Here is a 26135-nt window from a genome sequence, read left to right as displayed (position 1 = left end):
GCAAGTTCGATTATTGTTCAAACTCAAATTAGGAGAGAATGAATATTGATTAGATTAGGTCTCAAGCTGTACATCAATTAAAATAAAGAGAAATATAGAAATATATCCAACCAGTTGATGATATCAAATATGTGTCAAGTGGATTTGGACAGTCCAACACCTCGAATGGAAGAGGCATATAGTCCGATCATATGCATATTTATAATCGATTCGAGATTTGGGATTAGCCCCAAGGGTTTCCCTTTAGAATCCAATTAGTGACCATGAACATCTCCCATCAAAAGAATCATCTATGATGAGAAGATCCTAAAAGCTTGACCATGAGATTTTACTCATCTATATTTCTACTTTTTAATTTACCTTGCATTTATTATCTTTTATCTTAACATAGTATAGTCCAATTATAGCATTGATTGCTACTACCTAGCAGTTACCATTACAATACTGTAAGATTAATTTAAATGTCCACAACCCTAAGTTGTTGGGTCATTATCAACTGAGTTCCAACATAGGTGATCACACCCAGCTAGTTACATTTTGTTGACTACTCATCTTGATTGTCTACTCCGATAGACAAATCAGGTATATATCTCATTTACTTATATTCTTGGTTGTTTAACACTTTGTCACTTGTAATGAACTACAATTCAGATATTAATAAATTCGACATTATTTAACCTTCCTATTTATTCATCTATTTATTTTTATTTCTTTGAGAAATATAAAATTAAATTATTATTGAAAGTATAAATCCTCAAGCCTATAAACAAAACACAAAAATATTCTATTAAGAAGGGCTAACCTTTACCCTTTCGCAAATCACTTAATTACTGAATACTAACACTTTAATCAAACATTAGGACTAAATTATTATTGAAAGAATAAAACCTTAAGTTTATACACAGAAAGCAAAAAATATTTCATTAGAAAGAACTAACCCCTATCATTTTACAAATCACTTGGTCACTGAACACTAACAATTTAATTAAACATTGAGCTAAGTATACCCCAGCAGGCTCATGCATCCTCCTTAATGCGTGGGCTTCGGTGGAATAGAATTGTATTTTGCTCCATACAAATTACATCCGACACTCAGATACGATCAGCTGAAATTACATTTAATATTATAAGAGATTTTCGGTGGAATAGTCCTTATTATGATCTGATCAGCCAGATGGCTCCGATCATGGTGGGCCCCACCATTTACATAGATCAGGTGTGGGACACCAGCGTGGATGGAGCATAGCCCAAAAATCACACTGATCTGACTATCTTAATTCCAAACCATTCAAAATCAGCCGTTGAATATTTAGGACCATTAGATTATTTTAGTTCATTTATTGGTCATAACTGGATGGTTGGGATTCGTCGGCCAAGTCAGAAGTGTTTGTACACTTCCAACTTGTCCAAGTGGGGCCCATGGATCAGTGATCCAAGCCGTTGATGTGATGGAACTGCCCGTTGACGGCAGATGCATTGGAATCTACCAAGACTGGAGGACCCTAGCTGAATAATATCCGTCCCTTTTCTTGGTTGATTGTGAATCGGTGTTGTAGGTTTTCTCAACCGTTGATTGGTTGACCACGTCCTAAAGGCTCATGATTCTTCCAATCTGGGCCATCAATAATAATACATTGTGTAAATGGTGCATGGCCCATCCACAGTGGGCCACATCACATAAACACTTCGGAACACTGAAATCGTGTCCGTCCTTTTCCTTTCACTACACGTGGCAAACCTCGGAACGTTCATCCAAAAAAATGCACTGATTGGACGATCTGAACCATTCTTTTGGAGGGCTCTTTTGAGAGAGAGAGAAAAAGGATGGTTATAACAAAAGCAAAAAGTTAAACCTAACTTACTATTACCAGCTGTGTGAATTTTGGGATGTGGCCCATCCAAGGTATGGTAGACATGATGAACGGTTCCGATCTCGCACATGACTGCAACATTAATCAAAATCACGTCCAATTAATTTATCCCACGTGCTAAAATCTTGGATTAGGATGCCATGTCAGTGGTCCAGTCTCCATGAGCTGGCTATATCCTCCTCCTCAAACTAATAGGCAGTTATTTGATACTCTGCCAAAGCATGATGGTTGATACACATGCAATAGTGCTCGAAATAAACCGTCCAAATTGTGGGACACATTTTAGATAGGTCATCAATAACAAATCAGATGGATGGAACGACTCAACCTATGATTAACCTACATTTGTTGGTGAATTTGGGTTTTTGATCATCATTTCATTTCAACCGTCCATTCGATGTCCACTAATTGGCCAATTGAAAAATCAGATCAGTATGGGTCCTAGTTTATGATTCATCTAGAATGGGGCCCATGATTTGAATGGTTTAATTTGAGTTAATAAAATGTCATGTGTATGGTTTATTAGTGCCTTTGTATCAACCATCAAACTCCGCCAGAGTATCAAACTTTCCTCCCACTAATTGAGATCTAAGCATCTAACATATTTTAATCTTACATTAGTGCTTTATATGTAAATTCCATAACAATGATTCCTTCTTATCAAAAGATGAGTAGACAATGACAATTGGTGTGTATTAAAAATATGAGAGTCGTTTGCATATGGAAAATGTGGAGGAAAAGTTCATTGTTTTCTTTCTCTTTGATAAATTTGAAAATTGTGAGAAATTTTTGAATACGTAAAATAAATAAATTTTTAAAGAATATTATTTTAAAGAAAAAAAAAAACTATAAATTAAGGCTCTTTGCATATCAATTGGTATGATTTGATCTTAATTTTAAATTTATATATATTTAAAATAATAAGCTTTTTCAAAATAGTAAATATATTAAAATTACTAGGTAATTTATAAACTTAAACTCTCTCATATGATTCAAACAAGACTTTCAAAACATAATCAGACCATTTCAGACTTGAAACACTTTAAAAGACTCAAACAAGACTTTAAAAACATAATCAGACCTTTTCAATTCTCGAAACACTTTAAAAATGTTAATAAATGTAATTTAGTCAAATTAGTAAATTTTAACTTTAAACTAAAAAATAACTCCCAAAATAACCAATATTTGAAAAACTGTACAGGAGCTAATTTTAGAGTTGTACACAAACAAAGTTAGCTCCTTCAACTCGCTCACTGGGTCAATGTGATTTTTTAACTCAAAAAACTTTCGAGCAGTGTCTAACAGTTAGGATTCACTTATTATATATATATATATATATATATATATCATAAAACCCAAATCCAAAGATCGTTCCGTGTTTTCCCGGTCTATTGACTGAGCCAAGTTGGCCAGTCAAGCTTGAGGACTAAGCTGAGCTGAGTTCAAGCTAGGTAGCCTGTTGGCTGGGCCTAGTCAAGCCAACCTGGTCTCAGCTCCACTCAGCTCAACTAGTGTATAGCTCTAGTTAATTACTCGGCATTGGCCATCATGTAAGGCCCTGCTGATTGGCACGAAATATATAACTGTGTGGCAATTAGAAGCTCTAATTCTCCCTAGATGGTTAGATCAAACTTTTCAACTCAATTGCTTTTGATCCTAGCTGTCCGTGTGATTATTCTCAACTTTGACCCACATCAAATTTTGGAATAAATGTACTGGCCATGTGATTATCCTTGACTTTTACCCACGTCAAGGTTTGGAACAAATGAACTGGCTCAAGCATCCAGCACTTCGAATAGAATGGATGGTCCACATTCAACACAAACATGAAGCATTTTTCTTTTTCAAAGAAAGGCATCTTTACTCATTAAGAGTTTTCCTGGAACTGACCTTGTACTTTCCCACCTTTCTTGTGGAAAAAAAGTATTTTCAAACTATACTAATGTGCTAGTATGTCACGTGAGCAACTTGTGCCATCAGCTCTAAGAGCCTCACATGTGCCATCTGAATCCAAATCCTTCCACAAATAGCAAAAACATGTTTGTTGCAATGTGATTGGGCCGCATCATCATAGACTGCATTTAATGCAGCAGTACTAATAACATCATTGATAATATGAAACAATCACAATGCTGAAAAAAATTATTTGTGGCAAACAGACAATCTGAGCCCAACGTGTGTTATGTGTAGATGTAGCACATGCCATGAACTATCAAATATATTTTAATTGGAAAATTTTATTCCCTAGAATATTAGATTTGAGAATGGTGCCACTCTTAATGGAAATTTTATTAAAAAAGTAAAAAATAGAAATTTCATTTCCTTTTCTTCAATGATATGTCCAATACATCCCTACATACCGTAATGTGATACAACATAAGTCAAGCTGTTAGATTTGGGTTTTTTTTTTCAATGATCCAAACCATTTATTAAACAAAGCTTCTCATAATAGGGATGCTCCAAAAATCTCTCAGACTTAAAGGCCTGTTTAGATACCACCTAATAAGTAACTTCTTAACTTATATTAATTTAATAAGTTACTTAAAAAAAACTTAATTCAATTTAGTATACTTATCCTTATGAGTTTTTTGTTCTTGCTTTTTTAACTTTTCTCTCCCCCCTATCATCGCTCTATGCGATGGATGTCCATATCGAAGAAGGCTCTAAATTGTGGAGGGTCCACATTGAAGGTGGGGCCAAACAATGGATGATCCACATCAAAGGTGGGCCCCACATGATAGATGGCACATATTAACATGGCCCCACATAATAGATGATCCACATCAAAGGTTGGCCCTAATGATGAATGGCCCACATCTAAGGTGAGCCTTGCATGATGGATGACCCACATTGAAGATGGGGCCCACACAAGGGAGAATCCACATGAAATGTGGGCTCCATGTGATGGGCGGTGGACGTTGAAGGTGGGCCCGTACAATGGATGGTCCACATCAAAGATTGACCCCTAATGATGAATGGTCCACATCCAAGGCAACCTTGCATGATGGACGGGTCACATTGAAGGTAGTGCCCACACGATGGACAATCCAATCAAAGGTGGGCCCCAGGTGATGGGTGATGGGTATTGAAAGTGGGCCTCACATGATGGGTGACCCACATCAGGGTGGGGCCCACACAATGGAGGGTCGACATCAAAGGTGGGATCCACGTGATGGGTGGTGGATATTGAAGGTGAGCCGCACATGATGAGCAATTTACTTTGGTAGTGGGCTCCACATGATGGATGACCAAATCAAGGTGGGCCCCATATGATGGACAGTCTATATCAATAATGGGTAGTCCACATCAAAGGTGCCAATGATAAATGACCTACATCTAAGGTGGGCCTTACATGATGGACTACCCACACCAAAGGTGGGGCTCACATGATGGACGGTCCACATCAAGGGTGGGCTCCACACGATGGGAAGTGGATGTTAAAGGTGAGCCCCACACAATGGACAACAACATAGGTGGTAGGCCCCACATGATAGATGACCCATTTCAAGGTAGGCCCACATGAAGATAATTCACATTGAAGGTCGACTCCTAATAATGAATGACCTACATCCAAGGTGGGTCCCACTTGATAGACGACCCACTTCAAAGTTGGGCCTTGCATGATGGACGGGTGCTTCCAAGGTGAGCCCAAAATAATGAACAGTTCACATCAAAGGTTGGGCCCACATGATGGATGATGGATATTAAGGGTGGACCGAACAAATTTGAGGAATAAGTACTTGAGCGATGTTAGAAACCAAACATACTTTTCTACCTTTTTTGTTGATAAGTATGTTGTACTTACATGCTGAATAAGTAAAAATTTATGAAACAAGCACCCTCTTAATATCTTTTCCCTTTAATTATACAAAGGTTATGGTGACTGTCTATTTTCAAAGAAAAAGAGCTAAATTTCAAACGGTAGAAATAATAAGGCTGGGAGATTTTATTTATTTATTTTCCATCCATCATAGGATACAAGGTGGGGCACATTATATAAACAATTTAGATCATTGAAAGACGACCCAAATTCAAAGGCTAAAGTCCCAATTCTTGGAATGTATTTGAGCAAACCTCTTCTTTGAGAAACAAAGTTTCCTTTCATTTCCTTCCTTGAACTAAGTAGGCCCTTTAAAATGATTTTCTTGGAAAATTCATTTTCTTTGTATTTTAATTTCTAAGAAAACATTTCACATCTATTTTCTTCCCCTTCCCCTTTTCTATTATAATTAATACTATTATCAACTATTCAGGCCAGGCCTACTCAAAAGTATGATTATCAACTATTAGATGAATGGTTCGGATCCACCCATCAAAATGAATTCTGAGAGGGATTCAAATGATGTGGGAGCACACCATGGATGGCTTTCTAGTATAATCAATGTGGACCATCCACTCCCCAAGGCAACCTACATGGACTGCCCTGATTCCTGGGACAAGGCATCTGCATGATGGACGATCATCTTCATTCCCGTACACCATGCATGCCTACTAAGCATGCAGACCACGCGGCACAATCACCACTCAACCCAAAAATTTCATGGGAGATGAAATCCTAGAGGCTATCACCCAATTAACGGGTTTCAGATGGATTTATGGATGAGATTTTCAATGTTCTGTGTCACCGTGAGAGGCCCACCAGATGAATGTACCAGATCACCAGATGATCTCCAATATATCACATTTGCAAGGACATATATTAAGTAGCTTATTTGCAGCTCACAGGTCATGAAAACAAAATCCGGATGGTTCACTTAGCAAGTTCAATATTGGATGGGCCATAAATCAATTAAGCTGATAGAAAATCCTAGCCCTTCAATCAGTAGCAAAATGGACACAAGAACATAGCAATGGCTCACATTCAATGAGAAAATTAGTACACCCAATCATGGGGCCCACATGATGTATGGTTCAGATCATCATAGATGTAGAGGCTTAGTAACTCCTGCTATCAACAAAATGGCAGATTAGAAGCAACAACACCTTCAAAAGATTTTTTTTTTTTTTTTTTTTAAATCATGTGAACACTTAAGTACGTAGTTGTGAGATCCAATCCATCCATCGGGTGTCCCACTAGGGCCCACAGGATGGATGGTTAAGCTGCTATACAACAAAACAATACATGTAAAAAAAGAGAGAGAGAGAGAGAGAGAGCTTTACTACACACATGCAGATACACAACAGAGCTCATGTACAGCCCCCCACATGTGCCATCACGGCACATTCCTACAAGATCCAATCCATCTACCCTGGAGGTCCCACTACATGGAAACCCTCGACCAAGAATCATATCAGTCCACTAATCAAGTGGGCCACAATCTATGGAACAAACGTGCCGATGAAGAGAAACTTGATTTAAGTGTTGTAAGCTGTCCAAATAGTTTTAAAATTGTGGCCCACCAGGTGTAACCCACCTGGTGGGTGGCCTGGATATTGTACCTGTCTGCCACAGTGGCACATGGTGGTGCAGCTGGGATATCAATCATACATGCATGTAGGCTCAGCAAACCTCTGTAAATTAAAAAATAAAAATAAAATCAGTACAGTTCTAGGGGTCATGATCTAGTAATTGCATTCCAGTAGGGTCCAGGTGCAAATTCCTATGTGGGGCCCAAGTGAGCATGCCTATGATCAACAAATACTGTTGGATTGAAGGAACCCACCATGTATTACAAAAAATAACCATGATTACATAATCACAGCCGCATGATTGAGGGCATGTGAATTGGACAGTGCAAAAGATGATCTTACTGTCCATTTTTCAGGCTCACTTGAATGGCCTGTCATCATCCTAATCAGGGTGATACTAGGGCCGTGCAGAATGCATGGCAAACCCCTCCTATCTAATGGCCCACTGTGCCGATAGGTGGGCCCACTTGGTCTCCATATGAGAATTTGCACTGGATTGTAGCTTCTGATTTTCCTAGAAAACACACATTCAACGCGACTGTTTCTGCTTAAAGAGCTGCTTCCCATTAGACTCCACCGACTGCCTTGATTCCTCATTCCTCTTTTCATATTCCTGTTTCAGTTCTTCCAAACGCTTCGATACCTGATAACACCCAAAATAATAAAAAATTCAAAATAAAAAGATGTATTCACCAAATGATTTAAGTATCAAAACCAAACTAGCAATGAAATTACAACCATCCAATTGTGAGGAATGAAAAGCGCGCACTCTAAGCTATTTTTGCATTTTAATGTATACATTACATAATGTTTCCTGTTCGTGGACCCATGTGTATTGCTTTTACACAATGGCTGTGCATACAATGTCAAATTGGTTAATGACTAGTTCGACATAGCTTCCACTCTGAACTGGACAACATGCATAATCACCAGTCCACTCAGAATCAGTCGGACCTGATACGGAAAAATGAATCATTGGGACAAGTAACCCCTGACTCGACTCAAGACCTGATTTGCAGAACATGTGCTAGCATGGTGCATGTGTGAGAGATCTCACAAAGGATCCCCTGACCCAAAATTCTAATCAATGTACTCATCATGCAGCCACACTTTTTATGGGAAAATTGGACAGTAATAAGAAAAAACGGTCATCAGTCTATATTCAAGATACATGTATGAACCACTAGATGAGCGTACTATCTTGACTTTTGGTCTAGGCAATGCCCAAAGTGTGCCATACCTGATGAATGGTTAGGATCTCACGCCTTGCACACCCCATCTCCCTAAAAAGAAAGGAAAGAAAAAAGAAAATGGAACAGAATTATATTCTGTCCCATATCTTTTCATAATATATACAGGTTTCTAATTTTGACAAGTGGGGCCCATGGTTCTATAATCCTTAGCATTGGTTTTTTTGAGTCCCAACATAGACGGAACATGACCCAAGAATCTCCCAGGTCAGAATATCCCAATCCCGGTGACCAATATTACGACCTTTTTTTCAGTTTGGGCCTGTTTGGACTGCCCATTACAATTTTCCAATGTTTGTTAAAACATGTAGTTCACCACATAATTTGGTGGTCAAATGCAAGATGCAGTAAAGGAATTTGTAATCATAACAAAATTTACAATACATCGCAGTAGAAATCTCCTATTCAAACACAGGAATCAGTGTATTTTTCCTGTTAATTTGACATCTTACTAATGTTAAAGTATTATCGTTGCACTTTTACCACATCTATTCCAACATGGTAATTCTCAGTCAAACATGTATTGTAATTTGCAATCATTGCACTTCTACAATTCATTACAATCGTAATTCGCTATACAAACAGGCCCTTCGTGTGGACGGTCATTGTAGTTCTCTTCTTAAACATCTATCAATGGCCACAAAACCAATAGGTCAAGATTCCCCATCAAGGACTCTTGTACTTGCAAGGCATAGTCCAACCATGACACGACAAACCAATTGTCTTGCTGAAACATGGGCACTAATTATCCAAACTGAAAACCTGTCTATAATGTGCAAAGATGAGAGCCGAGTATCATATAATTCCTCAATGGAACAGGTGTACGTGAGGACACCAAATAGTGTCTAGCTCATCATCAACGACCATGTACAAAGTAACTGACACGCCAAACCATCCATCTAGTGGGTCAAATTTTAAATGACTATTATAGGAGGATCCTAACCATCACACTTCAGTGGTAACCAAGTTACTACAATTAGGTTCCAATGGAAGTCTTTTTAAAAAAAAAAAAAAAAATTCTCGCTAACAACCCTGATGAATTTGGGGCTGTCCAATCTATGCAGAAATTTCACCATGGCCACCAGCGATTGGTGGGATACATTTTGGCACCATCCACGTCAGAAATCAAAATGATCCACCAACATCATAGTTCATTTATGGAGAAGACGGGACATGAGGGATTGTAATAGCCATAGTTTTGGTAGTAAGTTGTATATACTTGTACATACATGTGTATTTCTAGGGAAGAGTAGTGAATATTCAGAAACACTGTAAATTAAATTTTTTCGTTCCCATTAATGGTAGAAGTGTTGAATTTAGAGGACAAAAGAGGGGTAGATTGTAACATCCCATATTTTCAACCCTTGGGTGTTAGTAACCATCGATGTTTGGATTGGGATCAATCTGACCGTTGGATTGATCGAGATCCACAAATAAGACAACATTCACGCATATGGCCCACCTGAGCTTTGAATCTGCTTCATCTTTGGTCAAATGTCCGAGTGGGACCCATAGAATTTGATGGTTGGTGTGGATTTCATAAATTATTACAGTGGACCCCACCTTTGCATCAAGTGTACATGGAAAGGTGTACACCTGCTATGCATAAATTTGATGGTTGGTGTGGATTTCATAAATTGGGAGTATGAGAAAATTCCCAATCTAATTCTTCTGAGTTACATTAGTCCTACGGTTGTGTTAATTAGTGAAGTTCACTGAATTTCCGGTCATATTAAAAGTTGACTTGTGTAGTTTAGTTTCTGTAGCATTATGTGAATGTTGGACTCGAGAGTGCATAGGAGATGATTGGTTCTCGAGTTCAGTAGGTGTGACTCAGTCCATCATCGAGTTAGACAAACCTAGTGGAATCACATTGACTTTGCATAGTGAGTTACCCATTAAGTCTTCTAATGGAAGCCTAATTAGGGCTTTGGGTAACTTATTTAATTGGTAGTTTTGTTTTTGTTGTAGGGAATTTGAATTTCCAATCACCCTCATATCGGTCTAACTTGCCCAAGTTCGGGCCAATTCGTTTTTAATGGTTGAAATCACGCTTTTAAGGTGAGGATTCACCCTTCAAGCTTCCCTTCGTTATAATAGTTAATTTAGTTTTCTTTTGATTTGTTTTCCTAATAATGTTCATGACTAGCTTACGAATATGATTGAGTAATTAGTTGAATTATGAATTGTTAATCTTCGCTTTAAGATGATTCTCATTTATTTATGCACATTCTCTTATAATTAAGAATCAATTGAGTATGTTTCTTGATTTGTGGATATTAATGTTCTTAATTTTAAAGAATTATGATTTATTTGATTGTGAAATTATTTACTATAGTCTAGTTTCAATGAGTACTTACATTGGTATTTACTTGATGATGTATGTTGAATTGATTGTGGTTTAGTTTGACATTTGGTTGTGTTAAGGAGTAGTAGTTTGAATATAGTGTATTATGTTGTTGTGTCCTTGAAGGACTTGGTGCTAATGTGGCTTGTTGGCAGTGTTCAAATTGTCGGCGAAAAGTCGATAATATCGACGATATTATCGGTGTCGCCAGCCCTGCGACACTGAAAGACTCAGTATCTTGCATGAATGGGCCAACTGTTTGAAAGGTACATTCATTTGTCTGGCTAGATGGTTTGAAAGGTACATTCATTTGTCTGGCTAGATGTGCATCCCTAGGTTGATTGCATTCATATAATTATGCATTAATTAAGAATAAATTGGCGATTGAATATTATGTGAAAGGTGGATTATATCTCCTTATATTACACATTGAATTGTTGTTTGGATGTTATAGTCATTAGTGTTATATTTATGAGTGGATTGTATCTCTTTACGTTATACTCTGAATTGTAGTGGATATGTAGCTGGTGGTGTACTTGTGAATTGTGAATTGTAATTTAGATACTATATTTCTGTGAATTGTACTTGTAAAATGTGGATTGTATTTTTCTTCTTATTTGTAGGTGGTATCCTTTATATTTCACTCATGAATATAAATTGTATATTTTTGTATTTGATTTGCAAAGTTTGCGTTGCATTCTTAACTATTGTGATGCCTTGGTAATCTTACAGGGTATACCCCACTGGGATAGCCGTTGACGCTATCAAAATATATTCAGTTAGTGCAGGATACATAGACGATGTGCAGGTTGACATTGATGTGGAACATGAAGAGTTGGATGATCTTACGACTCTAGATTATAGTTTTCTTTCATTATTATGTTGTTCCATTTTTATATGAGTCATGGGTTTGTATAAGCCCTACGGACAACCATTTTTATATGTTGAGATATATTTTAGACACTTCCTCTATGTGTGGTGTGTTTTGCTTCCGTTGCGATTACTCATTTATAATTAAATTAAACAAAAAAAATTTACAATGAAATGTGGGCTATCCTTGAAAGTAAACACTCAGCATTTTGGAAAACGAGTACTAAACTCGGGTTACAAAATCCCAGGCGTTACAGGGAATTTAAATAGTTACCCATAACACCTGAAGAACAATTGTCTGGAGTGACCAAAATGAGAACTTCTCAAATGAGATGAAGAAAAGAGGGCGTGGAAGAGAGAGGAAGGGGCAATTTGAGAAACTAAAATACTTCTTCAACAACAACAATAATAATAGCAAAGTAGTCCTCATTTGCAGCTCCATTTCTTTCAAGTCCATATTTAAAGTAGCATAATTGCTCTATATGAATGCAAATGAAGAAAACTACAATTTGGTTTATTTCCAATTTAAAGACTACTTATTGCATGTCAATTCAATATGCATCCAAATGCAACCTAAATAACTATAATAACCTCCAAGACATACACAACAGCCAAAAATATGCAGATGCAACGCATGCATTAACACATCTTTTGGTTCTTCTTTATATATATACACACACACACACACACACCCCCACATCACCACACACTCACACCGTAGTGGAATTTCACCACCTATGGGTATTCGAACCCTTGACCAGGTGTTGAAACCCTTTTTGGTTCATCTTTTTATGTGATTTGAACACCAAATGCCAAACTTCATTCTCGTATCCCTACATTAATACTTGATTTTGCATGAAAATATGATCCTGGTTTGCGTGCTAACTCAATCCAAGTTTCTTCAAGGTTACTTTGAAAAACCAACAAGTCCTTCAAAGAGAATATGCAATGCAAAAACTATCCTCCAATTTATAGAAAATGGGAATATTTTGAACTTTTGGGGATGAAATTATTACACGTAAGTTACCTTACCCATGAGAAAAAGAAAAATTCAGAGCAATAAGCCAATAAGATAGCTCACGGCCTGTTTGAACCCAGCAAAGTGCCAATTAAATTGGATGGATAGCCTGATGATCCATGTTGTTTCAAGTGGGAGAAAAGAGGAGACTAATTGGAAAAACTTGCCATTTAGGGCCTGTTTTGTTTAGATGCAGCCTCCGCAAAGGGGGTTTCCCATAATTTTTTGTTAGTCAACTCAATAAAAGCCGGTCTGACTGGTTTTCGGCGAGTTGGCTTCTTAGAGCCTCTCTCAATGAGTGGGGAATCAAAATGGCATTTGCAAAAGTGCATCCAAACGCACTTCACGAACTGGGGTTTGGCTCAAAATGGTCTTTCAGCATCAAATGCCTGCTTTGACGGTGTGTCCATACAGGCCCTTGAGTGTGGTCCACTCAAAAAAAAAAGAAAAAAAAAAAAAAAGAAAAAAAAAAAAAAAGAAAGAAAGAAAGAAAGAAAGAAAGAAAAGAAACCAAACACCAGATATTCAGATTCATATCCTCTGGATGAAAAATCCAAGGAAAATAACAAAAAAGGTTGGGACTCTTGCCTGTTCCAAACAGGCCCTAACAATGAATATTGTCGAATGAGAATGAATAAGGAGAGAGAAAGAAACCTTGATCGAGTAGGCCATTGGTAAAAGTGTATCAGGATTCATTGCATCCTCGGGGAAGTTACGTAAAGCATGTACAAGCTTCTCAAAAGGTAACTTTACCTGATGACCAAGAGGAAGTCTTAGATAAACAGAAACTTGTGAAATTTCACAGGTTTTAGCTTTCATATACCAAAGCATGGACACTTACCAAATCATCGTGGCAGTATGTCAACAAGGCCAGTCCAACTTGGAAAACAATCTTGACACCCTGTGCAATGATTAGCAATTTTGAGACAAGAATTCACAAGAAGATTTCAATGTGACATGGAATTATTAGTATCATCCTATAACATTAAAAGGTAATAACATCATCACAGCAATGATTCAGATATCTCACTGACGCTTCACATCATAAAGTGGTCCACAGAAAATGAAACATAAGAATTTCAAAGATGGAGGACAGGGGAGTTCAGAAGATCTTTGCAAAGCCTCAACATTTCAATATATGAACTATACTTTCATCATGTGAAGAAGGATTCAATTACATTGCAAGAAAATGGTGCCAATTACAATCACTGATTCTTTGGCAACTACTACAATCTTAAAATAATGGATAGTAAGTTACTTTGAGATAAGAATACGGCAAGAAAAACTCCAGTTATATATAGTAGTGTTGACATCACCATTCCTTTTTCGACATTGTGGGGGGAGCTTTTAATAAACTTACTGATAGAGTGGAGTACATTCAGGATATTAAACCAAACGACATGGAAATCTCTCTTGCATATCCAATTTTGCGATTGCATTTATAGTGAGAGGTTCGATGCGGTACTGTATTGATTGCAATTATTAGCCAAATGAAATGGAAAGAACAAAGTTGTCATATGCTCACTTACCATTCATATTGGTATGGAATTGCATCATTTTCAAATTGGACAAAGAAGATGTTATATATTCTCCATGGATGATACCTTACTTGAGGATGTTCCTTATTTGTTGTCATATGCCACTACCACTATCCTTCTTTTGATGATGATCTTCCTCTTCTGATCATTGATGATTCTATGAGTCTTGTCCAGGTCCGGTTTAAGTCAGTGGATAAGCTGCTGAAAGTGTACAAGTGGAGGAAAAAAGGGGACCAGCCACAAAGATGTTTGATGAACACCACTTGTCCTCAGATTTGCTCCTGTCTCCTTCCCAATTACTGATTGCTCTTCAAAAAGAAAAAAGGTCATGCACTTACACCCAATTAGTGACTTCGTGTCTTAAAATCTCACTCTATTTTAAAACATTCTGTTCTTCCATATTTTTGCATCTATTTGTTCTAGAGTAGCAGATGCCTTTGGGATCTTGTTGCAAAGCAACTACAAGTCTACGATGGAGGAGATGGCAACTCTTGAAAAACAGGAAGCATGAGATCTGGTAGATTTGCTATAAAGAAGAAGAAGAAGAAGCTATTGTCAGTTGAAAAACAGGAAACATGAGATCTGGTAGACTTGTCAGTTGAGAAGCTGTTGTTGGTTGTGAAGGGGCATACAACTAGAAGCATGATTCAGACAGCTCAATTGCAAGGTTCAAGGCTCATCTTGTGCGAAAAAGTTCACATAACAATTTGGTATGGACTATCAGGAAGCTTTTGCTCCATTGCCAAGTTAAATTCCATGAGCGTGCTTCCCTTTGTTGTCGTATTCCATAACTGGCCCCTTCAGCAATTGGACATGAAGAATATTTTTCTCTATCGCAATCTTCACGAAGAAGTGTATATCTCTCCCTCTAGGATTTCATCCATCTAGAGTGATGGGGATGGTCTTTAGACCAAAGAGAGCTCTTTATGGTCATAAGTAGTCTCCCGGAGTGTGGTTCAAGTGGTTCGGTAGAGCATATTGAGAAGAGTGAAATTTTGGGCATGAATCTCCCTCAGGTTGAGGTGGTCCAGCTTGCTGAAACCTTTGGTTGTCAGTGTGGATCTTTACCTTCTTGCTACTTGGGTGTTCCCTTATGTTGGAAAGTGGTTTTGCACCTCTAGGACAACGTGGTTGAGAGATTGGAGAGAAAGCTCTCTGTGGAAAACTAAGCTACTTTCCCTGAGTGGGAGGATCACCCTCACTAAAGCTTCCCTCTCCAATCTTCCTATCTATTTCTGGTTTCTTTTTTCAATGTCCTAAGTCGGTTTTGGCCCAGATCAACAGGCATAGGAGGGAATTCCTGTGGCAAGGTGGCTCCCCCGCTTAGGGCTATACACGAACCAGGCTAGCCCGGTTAACTCGCTTGACTCGACCCGACTCGGAACTGAGTTCGGTCCGGGACGAGCCATTTTCTTCAGATCGAAACTGAGTTCGGGCCGAGTTCGAACAGGTCCCAGTTCGGCCCAACTCGATTCGAAACCTGACTCAACCTGGCCCGACTCGGCCATATATATATATATATATATATATATATATATATATATATATATATATATATATATATATATATATATATATCCTAAATCCTTACCTTAACCATTTAAGACAGAGAAATGAGAACGTCACCCGACCCTAAACCCTAAAACTCTCTATCTCTCTCTAATCTCTCTCTCCCTCTCTCTCAATCTCTCTCTTGACTTCTAGGATAGTTCGATAGTTCACCGCTCATCTTTGAAGTGACAGTGACTCATCCACCTCACAGGTGTCATAGATTTACAGCAATCCAGGCCGTCCAAATTGTGGGTCCCTTAAAATCACGTAAATTGAAAGGTCATAACCATTTAAGTTTAACGATTGAAACATTTTAACCATTCATTTGATAGCCACTGACTGGATAGCCTAGATAGTTTGACATGTTTCAAGTTATGCACTGTCCACAATGAGACATATAACTTGAACAGCCTAGATTCACCCAAATACAAAAAGGAATTATAATGTCCTGACTAGTTAAATTTTTTATGGAGTCTATAATTCAACTATCTAAACGGTTGATCGAGGGCCTCATAATGGGATGTGGATTGCCTGTCAAAGTCCTTCCCATGATCTTGCATGTGCGCGAGATGTCCCCATCAGGGAAGTAAGCGTCAAACACCTTGACATAGTTAATTTGGCCTTGTTGGGCAAATGGGTGTGGCATTTTGGTGTTGAGGATTCTAGCCTTTGGAAGAGAATTATTGTTGCCTAGTATAGTTCCTCTCCCAGGGGTTGGTGGATTAGAGATTCATCTTTGTATAGGGGCTTCTTACATGTGGCAATCGATGGCTCGGGTTGCTCTGTTGCTTGCTAAGGGTCTAAGTTTTGCTATAACAGAGGGGACTAGGGTTATATTTTGAGAGGATGTATGGTGTGGAGAGTCCTCCCTTCATGCATCCTTCCCTACCCTTGCCAACCTCTGCCCAATGGCTAATATTTCTGTTGCAAGTTGTTTTTCCAATCAGGATTCTGGTGGTGTGTGGCTCCCCCCTTGCTGTCGGGGCCTAAATGATTCCAAATTTGTTGATCTCGTGGGCTTTTTATCTTGTTTGCAGGAGATTTCGCCTGCTTTGGGTGTGAAGGATTCCCTGGTTTGGCATTTCGGCAAGTCCAGAATTTTTTCGGTGCACTCGTACTACATGAAGCTCTCCCAAGCCTCTATTTCTGGAAGATGTTTGAGCCATACCGCCTTCCCCTTCGAAAATTGCGACTTTCGTATGGCTGGCTGGAGGAAACAAGATCCTCACAATTGATAATTTGTGCATAAGATCTATGGTGTTGCCCAATGCTTGTCCTCTTTGTTTGGGCGTCGAGGAGTCCGCTGACCACCACTTCATTCATTGCTCTCTCTCAGGGTGTGTGGTCCAATATCCTTCGATCTACAAATATATTGGGTTATGCCAAGTTTGATTGAAGGTTTATTATGTTCTTGGCATTATGGTGGAGGTGGCTCTCTCGGGAATACTAGATGGAGGCTTGCATTGTTGGCCCTTTTGTGGTCAATATGCCTTGAAAAAAATAATTGTTGCTTTCCCAATTTGAGTGATTCTGAGATTGGGGTTTGTAATCGGGTTGCCTTGTTCATTAGGGAATGGGCTCCTTGATCTATATCTAGGGTTGGTTGGGTAGGGCGATGCCCTGTTGTATTCTAGTTTTGTTCTTCTTGCTTTTCTTTTCTTTGGTTTTGTTTTCTTTTTTGTGCTGTTCTCCTTTTGGCTTTTGCCTTTCAATAATATTGCTTCATGTTTCAAAAAATAAAAATAGTCAAATTGGTTTCCATAAAAGCTCCTGCAATCATTCTATGTTCTTCAAGCATGCCAGTACATCTACGACTATCCCTGTCGTTTATGTTGATGATATTGTTATATCACCGGTTGTTCTTATATGGAGATAACAATTGTTAAATCATTCTTGGCCACTCTCTTTGATATGAAAGACTTGGGCCCGTTTCTCAGCATTGGAGTGACTCAATTAAAAAAGAAAAGAAACGGCAATTTCATCTCTCAACAATATGCCATTGATCTCCTTCGGAAAAAACACGGATATTGGGTACCCATTTAGCAGTAGTACTTCCATTATATGGTGTTAGAGGCATTTAGCCGTTCATGCATGTATCAAAATCTGATGGGAAAGCTCATTTATTTAATGATAACTAGTCTGCACGTCGCATATGTTGTGAGTGTCATCGGTCAATTCATGCAATCACATGCTCTCATCATCTCGAGGCCATTTACTGTCTACTTGCTATTTAAGGTTGATCCCTGCAAGGGATTATTGTATTCTAATCATTACCACCTTAATTTGAGTACCATGAAGTGGACTGGTAGGATCCTCTAATGATAGGAAGCCCACGAGTGGTTTTTGTATATTTGTGGGAGGCAATCTTGTCACGTGGAAAAGTAAGAGGCAATCTAGTCACGTGGAAAAGTAAAAGGCAATCTTGTCACGTGGAAAAGTAAGAGGCAATCTAGTCACGTGGAAAAGTAAAAGGCAATCTTGTCACGTGGAAAAGTTATTAAAGAAAAATAAAAATGTAGCTCCCTCATCTATGGAGGCAGAATACAATTCTACGCTCATGCTGCGTGTGAGATTATTTCGCTTCACTGTCTCCTTCAGGGAAATGGGTTTTGAGGTCTCCATTCTTATTCTTTTATGTTGCAATAATCAAGCTGCCATTTGTATTGCCTGTAAGTCTGAAACCCTACCTTTCACAAGAGGACCAAGCACAATGAAGCTGACTATCAGTTCATGAGAGAGAAGATCACATCCAAGTTGTTATGCACGCCGATTGTTCTATCCAATGATCAATTAACTAATATTCTCACAAAAGCCAATAGTTCCTTGCACCATCAGGAGATTGTGGGCAAGGCGATCATGTGTGATATCTATGCTCCAACATGAGAGGGAATGTAGGAGATTGAGAATATGCTTATGCGTGTGAGAGTATGCATGGAGTATGGAATTATTATTGTTGGTGCTACATACAATTTTAGGTGCTCCTATGGTGCACCATGTTATTTTGTTATTATGATTTTATTACTAAGATGCTTAAGAAGACAGAGACTACAAATCTCTCCACATTCTTCCCTCCCGCGCCTCTCTTCTCATTTCTCCTTTCCCAGAGCTACTAAGAAAGGAGCCTACCAACTCACTTCATCATTGATGTTATCTTCAGTCAATCCATGTTCCTTCCTTTCCATCTAATTTTCCATATGTGAGTACTGTGTAAGAGAATTCGAATTTGTGTCACATTTTTGCATACTCCACACAGAAACTCGCATGTATACACATGCACACACAATCTCCCACAATCTAAAACTGTACACCACACCAACAATAATAACCCATACTCTAAAGTCCAAACATTCACTCACATCCATACAGGCATACATAATCTTATACAAGAGGTCACACATTTTATTGACCAAAAGGGAAAAAAAATCAACAGGTCAGGATGAATTCCCATAATGAGAGAAGGGAGGGAGGCCCTTTCTTTAGTAAACTCCCAATTTTATATATGCAATATGGATGCCCCATTCTCAAGACTAATTCAAATCTACTTAAACTCCCACATTGCATTAATATTTTCTCTTCTTCATCTCTATTACTAAATACTATTTTCAGGTCCCGTGGTATCAAAGCATGGAATATTAACTGAAAATCCAGTTTCCACCCATGCAAACCCTTCATCCTCCACTCTAAAAAGCAGAAGGTATGATTTGCTTCTTCCTTCTTGTTTCTTTTAGTTTAGTTAGATCTGTCACACGCAGATCCATCAAATCTATCTCAATTCTGTATTGGATTTTTCACATCTATTGCAAATCTATATTGTAATAGTTCCTTATCCCTTTCTATTTGGTAGAATGACTGAAATTCTGTAATGACCTAGTCAAGCTGATAATAAGTTAATGTGACTAAACAAACATAAACAATGAGCAAAACAAGGAAATGTTTAAACTACAATAAACCATCTGTATAATATCCAAAATACCTAAAATTCAATGTCTTACAACCCCCACAGGACCCCAACCTGTTTCTGTAAGCAGCTGGGTACAACTGCCAGTCCAACCCGTGACACCATCACATCATAAATTAATAGAGTTTCGCTGTTTCACCCAGAAAGTTTGAACTTTGAATGGTTTCTGTCCCAAAACAGAATTTTGGTGACAAGGCCTATTTTAGTGGTCAGGTCCAGTCCAAACCAGCCCAACTGTCCGATCTGATCTGGGTTTGAAAACACTGCATACACTAATATCTGCATGCATATAGATCAGTAAGGGGCATAGACATGTCAACCACTAGCACACACACACACATGTTGACACGTACAAAAACGTGTAACACAAACACAACAAGAGGTGCAGAGACTATAGCACTTCAACAACATTTTATATTATCAAAACAGGAATTCTCATGACTAGCAAAGGTTCAACAATTGGCTGCCTACCTGACATCAACTCTCTACCCATGTTGGGGACCAAATGGCGCATTGCAATCATCATTTAAATTACCTTAATGTTATTTTTTTTTCATTGAATATGGTCTTAGTGACATTTTGGTATTTATAAGGAACCTACAGTTTGAAAGGAAAAAAGAAAAAAGGGCAATTCCATGCCCCCATAATATCAGTCCTACTTCAGACCCTAAAATGGCATTGTGGAAGATAAAACAGGGAATAAAAAATCATATAAGATGAACAATTAGATACTAACCTCATAAAGAAAGACGTCCCAGATTCGAAGAGCCAAGGGGAAAGGGAAAGAGTATGAGAAAACAGTTATAAACCACTGACTTGCATACATGCTTGGATTAATCATTTCTTGGGTAAAATGCTCTCCCACCTTTGGTAAATGCTCTTTCACCAATTGCTCAAACATAGAGAGGTATTGTTGCACAAGTGGCAATCCGACCTACTCCACAAGCATAAGATAGTAATACTGAGAACACAAGAAAAACAAGGCAAATAATATGGTTACGAACATCATCAAATTTCCTATTTGATGCAGAAAGGAGAAATTTGAGCATTTTCCAAGTCGGTAAATGTTTTGAATCAAGGAACCAACATGAAATAACTTTCAATATTCTCTTAGCATCAAGTAAATGCAGCCACTAATCATTTCAAATTTTGATTTTCTACCAAGGGTAAATGGAGACCAACAAATACGAGAGAGCTCGCCAAAAACAAAAAAAAAAAATCTCTTACTGAATAGGCGCATAATACAGCAGAGATAAAATACTGATTCAAAAGCAAGTGCATCAAGAGGAAAACTTGCTAGTTATAAAGAACAGATAAGTTAGTTATCTCCATTACAAGGTGCAGTAGGCGTGCAACTTGGGCGGGTTGGGTCAGGTCGAGGCTTAAGTACCCAAGGCCAACCTGACCTCAAGAGACCCAACCCACATCCCAACCTGATAAAATTCCAAACCAAGGTGCCCTACCGAACCCAACCAGGATTCCTCTATGTTCAACCCTAAACAGACCCAACCCGACCTGCCCTGCCCCGCCCCAACCGACTGAAACTTGGGTCAGGTCAATCCAGTTCAGGTTGACCTGAACCTAACTTGCAGCCCTGAATTTTGTTGGAGCACTGATCAGTGATCACCTATAACTGATAGTATGTTACAGCCCATTTTTATGCCTTCTGATTTTTTGTTTGCACTAGTGCACTTGAAATAATTGGATATTTTCTCGGGCAAAATGCTTGTAAACATGTGTTGTATGTTAAGTTAGCCTACAACTGGTTGTACGTGATCAATTCTCAAAGGAGGATGGACAACGGTCAGATATAGGTAAGGAAAACGGATATCATGGGGGGGTGAGACAGAGCTTGGCAAGGAACATAAGAGCTACTTGTTGAAATAATGCAGATTCCATAGGATGAACAAGCAAGGAGAGCTCTAATGATTTAGATAAAATTTGTGTGTTTGGTATTTGCGGCTTAATCATGTTGAGCTTTTGAATCTTTATCAGAAAGCAGATTGCATCTTCAACACACTGATGTGGCAAATCAAGAATTATTGTACATAACAGCAATGCTGCCTAAAACAAAACCCACACATTCATGAAGCAGTTGGACGGGAATTTTTTTATGGATAACTTAAAATTTTATTAGAAGAAAAAACAATGAAACAGCAAAGAAATGCAGCCAATGACATGCAAACCTTCCAACAGAACAAACAAAAAACCCTGCTTCCTTAAAAGACATCCAGCAGCAAACCTCCATCTCTTATCTACCACAATAAGGGAACCTCTAACAGCCCCTTCCTTAGCAAGAGAATCTGCTTCTGCATTGACCTCCCAATGCATGTGAGAGAAACATAGAGCCAAGTCACCACATAGGTTCAGTGCTGCCTCAATGAAATTGGATACCCTCATTGGCTAGGTAACAGATACAGCCCATTCAACATTATCACTAGAATCGATCAAACTCCACCACCACTTCAACTGCTTGAAGCAGAGTCACGGCTGCAGCATAACCCTTTATCCCTTCCGGGCCCAATAATTACCCTAAGCATCACTGACAATGCTCCCAACACTGGCCAGACCTTCATCCCCTCACAAACACCCATCAAAGTTCAACTTAAAATGGCCAGCTGGAGGTGCATTCCCACTTCACATTCTCCTTTAGCTTCTTCCAAATGCATCAAATTATTTCAGACCAATTCAGAGACAGCAGCTGTCTAAGGATGCCTCTGAGTCAACCATACCCCAGTCAGAGATAAGCTTAAAAGTACTCACTATTGCACAAACAGAAGAGGACTTGCCATTGAAGATCTGTTTGTTTCTTTCGAGGTAAAGGGACCAGAGCATCACCTGCATCGACATTTTCCGCATGAAATGGCCAATAGGGTCCACAGAGGCTGTCCACCAGCTATCCACAAGCACCATAACAGACTTCCCGGCACAATGAACATCTGTTTGGCAACATACCCCACCACCCCCACCCCCCCAACACGACTCTCAATGTTTTCAAGGGTAAGAAACTTATTTAAAACGGCTGTCTAAACAAAAGCATTTGCCTTCAATGGGATTGGCACCGTGCCAAATTTTTCAAGAAAACCTTCAATGGTTTTTTCTTCTTTGCTCTGTCTGACAGGTACACGCAACCTTCAAAAGTTGGATAGATGTTACACTTCCTTGCTTTGTTTGACAGGTCCACGCAACCTTCTAGCATGTCCACCCACCCATTTAGAACCCTTCATCTTCCTAGCAGTGACATGAATCTCAAAATGGCTACATCCAATGTTTTAAATATCGACAATATCGCCCGAGATATATCTTGTATCCCACCTGTGCGATACGAAATGCACAAGTAGTGCGATATATCCCACATGTTTGATCCGGTGAGCATTTTCAATTTTCAATCCTTTTTTCTGTTAAATCAGTGTCAAATTGTTATAAATCCATTATTTTCTTTCATATTTTGTATGAAAAATCATAAATTCGAAGCTTCGATTTTGAGATTTGGAGGAGATGGGCCGAATTGTGGAACACTGAAAAAAAAAATCTCAATTTCTCGCAAATTGATTGCAATCTTTGTGTCCAAACATAAATTCAAACATGTAGGTAACCTAATGTAGTGATTCTTCTTTCGTTTTTGAATGTATTGCTTGTGTTTCCACACGTTTTCTTACATTTATAAATTAAATGAATATATTTTGAATATACTTGCATCAACTCAGTTACACAACACACAGATTAGGACTCCATATAAAGAAAACCTATTACGTGCACTTGTTTTTTTTAAAAAAATATATATATTTTTTTTGATTTATAAGTGTATTGATGTCTTTTTTAAACAATCACTAAAGTTTCATTGAAAAATTCAACCAATTTCCCAATGTTTCCAACAACATCGGTACATTACGCAATATAACCGATATATCCCATGCGGTAACCGATACGTATCCGTATCCCAAGAATGCGATACGTAACGCGATACCAATATTTCAAACATTGGCTACATCTTAGAAAGACCAATGAGGCATACATCGAAATGACAACAACATAAATAAGCAGTTCAAATATGTACATAGCAGGAGCGGACAAGTAGGCTAAAAATACCTCCACATGTCACATGGTACAACTAGAACTTGACTCCTTGCATGAGAAAATTTTCTCCAGTTATCCCATGGCTGCGTGAGGATTATGCCTTTTTTTTGAAAGGCTAGGATTGTGCAATTGAAATCATGAGTTTGAAGCTCTATTCAAGAGTACTGGGGGTAATCAAACTTTGATTGTTTTTTTTGTCTCTCTCTTTCTGATCAGTAACAAAAATTTTATTCAATAAGAATAAGAAGCTACATCAAGGAAGAGGGTAAGGAAAGAACTCAAGATACATAGAGAAGATAGAGATGCCATCGTTGGCTAAAGCATCAGCCAATTCATTCGAATCACGGTTCATAGTGTCCTTTGCACACCCAAATAATGGTGTTCCTAGAATCTCCTTCAACAATTACCATCCTAGAGAATTTCTTCAACAATACTCCCAAGTTTTCTGCAAGTGCCAAAGCCTCTGCTCTTGTAGAATCCCCTCTCCAGCCAGCTCAGAGATGAAAGTGGAAGTAATGAACATTTTTTAAATGATGTATTTCACAGGTTCAAATTGATATTTTTAATGCTCATGAAGCTCACTTTCTACCACACAAGGTTGTTGACAAATGTAAATGTACCACTCGGCATTTAATATACCATCCAACAGTAATTCTGATGGGGCTAAACACCAATGTGTATCTGCCATAAAATATTATTGTCTGGTAACTCATCCATAGTTAACATGGCACACATGCACACCAACCTATGCCATCAAAATAGTGGGCCCATTGTGAATGAAGCATAGCATGCAAATCTTACTGATCGGACCATCTTAACCCAACCATTTGATTCCATCTCAACTGTTGATCAGGTTTCAGGCCACGCTCCACCCACAATGGGGCACACAATTTGACAGTCTGGATTGGCAAGCATATATCCATGCATACCGTGGATTGGTTGAGCGCATGGGGGTCTAACCCTTCCCATGGAGAGGAGAATCATTTATGGCAGAACTCAAATAGTCTACATTAGATAAGACCCTTGTTGTAACCCCCCAAAAAAAAGGCATAACCAACAGGAAAATGCATAGATCTAGTGTTATACCACTGATACAAAACTTGCAAACCATGAACTAGATACTCTCTGGATAATGACAAGAAATGGCTGACTTATAACACTGATACAAAACTTGCAAACCATGAACTAGATAAACTCTGGATAATGACAAGAAATGGCTGACTATCTTTAGAGAGGAAGCTGCACTACCTGATACAATCCTTCCATTGGTGCTTGAACAGCTCCTTTCAACAAAGCGACCAATAACCAAAATGCATCTTCTTCACTCATATAGAGAAGCAACAGACCTGCTAAAAACCCCATTCCCTGCATTTTATCGACGGTGTCAAATGATATCCCAAAAACCCAATGCAGTGCGTGAACTGTTCTAATATAAGGGGAAGGCGTGAGGTCTATTACACCCAAACCTGAACATATCCAACATCTCTATCATACACAGAGTATGCCTTCAAAACATTGTATAGGGACCTTTGACCGGGTCCATGTCTTTGCTGAAAGAAAACATGGGATGGGAAAGTGCGAGAGATATCCCGAATTATGTCCAGTTCTGACGCCGATGTCTCGTAGATCACTAGTTGCTGCAGTAGAAGCAGACCTGATCAGGAAAAACCTTAAAAAGTATCTTCCAAAATGACTAATAACATATAAGATCATGTGCCCACTAGTTGAAACGGGAATGTTCATGTTAATAAACATGGTTAGTCTAAATGTGTTGGAAGGTTTCTAGAAGGCTAAATCACCTAGTGTAGCAATACAATACAAGAAAAACAACTTCAATCAACAGTGGAGGCAGTTCTAACTGATAAACAAAGGCTAGATTGACAAGACTGAAATAGATTTCTTTGCTGAGCAATTCGGTAGTTGTTGGGATATTTCATGTGTTGTAGGAGTGGTGCATAACTTTGTAAGTAGCTTAGGGAGATGCATTCATCTGGTATACACAGCCACAGCCAACATGATGGAAACATATTAATATACCGCAAATTTATTCAAATTGTCACAGAACAGGTGTTTAAGAATTTTTTGCCAAGGGGCCGATTGGGGTGAGGGATTTGGAGCAGGGATTTGTTCACAGTTTTCAAATCTCCCTTGTTTGTTTTTGTTGGGGATTTGCCAAATCTGTGGATTTCCCCAAACTGAACCTCCATCAATCCATAGATTTGGGGCAAATCCAAATCCCAAAAATA

General features: G+C 38.5%; 1 protein-coding gene across 8 annotated transcripts in view; it reads right to left on the bottom strand.

Moving 5' to 3' along the window:
- Positions 1 to 6706: 6706 nt before the first annotated feature.
- Positions 6707 to 26135, bottom strand: part of LOC131257984 (uncharacterized) — a 34137-nt gene continuing 14708 nt past the window's right edge. For 6 of the 8 annotated variants that reach the window (XM_058258990.1, XM_058258993.1, XM_058258991.1 and 3 more), the window contains 6 exons: positions 25356 to 25526; positions 25138 to 25254; positions 20549 to 20746; positions 13607 to 13666; positions 13420 to 13518; positions 7390 to 7923 (listed from right to left, as the gene is read on the bottom strand). In XM_058258990.1, the coding sequence (XP_058114973.1) occupies positions 7810 to 7923; positions 13420 to 13518; positions 13607 to 13666; positions 20549 to 20746; positions 25138 to 25254; positions 25356 to 25526 (759 nt within the window). In that variant the 3' untranslated portion in view covers positions 7390 to 7809. The other 2 variants (XM_058258997.1, XM_058258992.1) reach the window with 2 other exon arrangements.

The sequence above is a fragment of the Magnolia sinica genome, chromosome 10, assembly GCF_029962835.1.
Source record: "Magnolia sinica isolate HGM2019 chromosome 10, MsV1, whole genome shotgun sequence".
Taxonomy (NCBI): Eukaryota; Viridiplantae; Streptophyta; class Magnoliopsida; order Magnoliales; family Magnoliaceae; genus Magnolia; species Magnolia sinica.
This window is presented reverse-complemented; position numbering and strand designations above follow the sequence as displayed.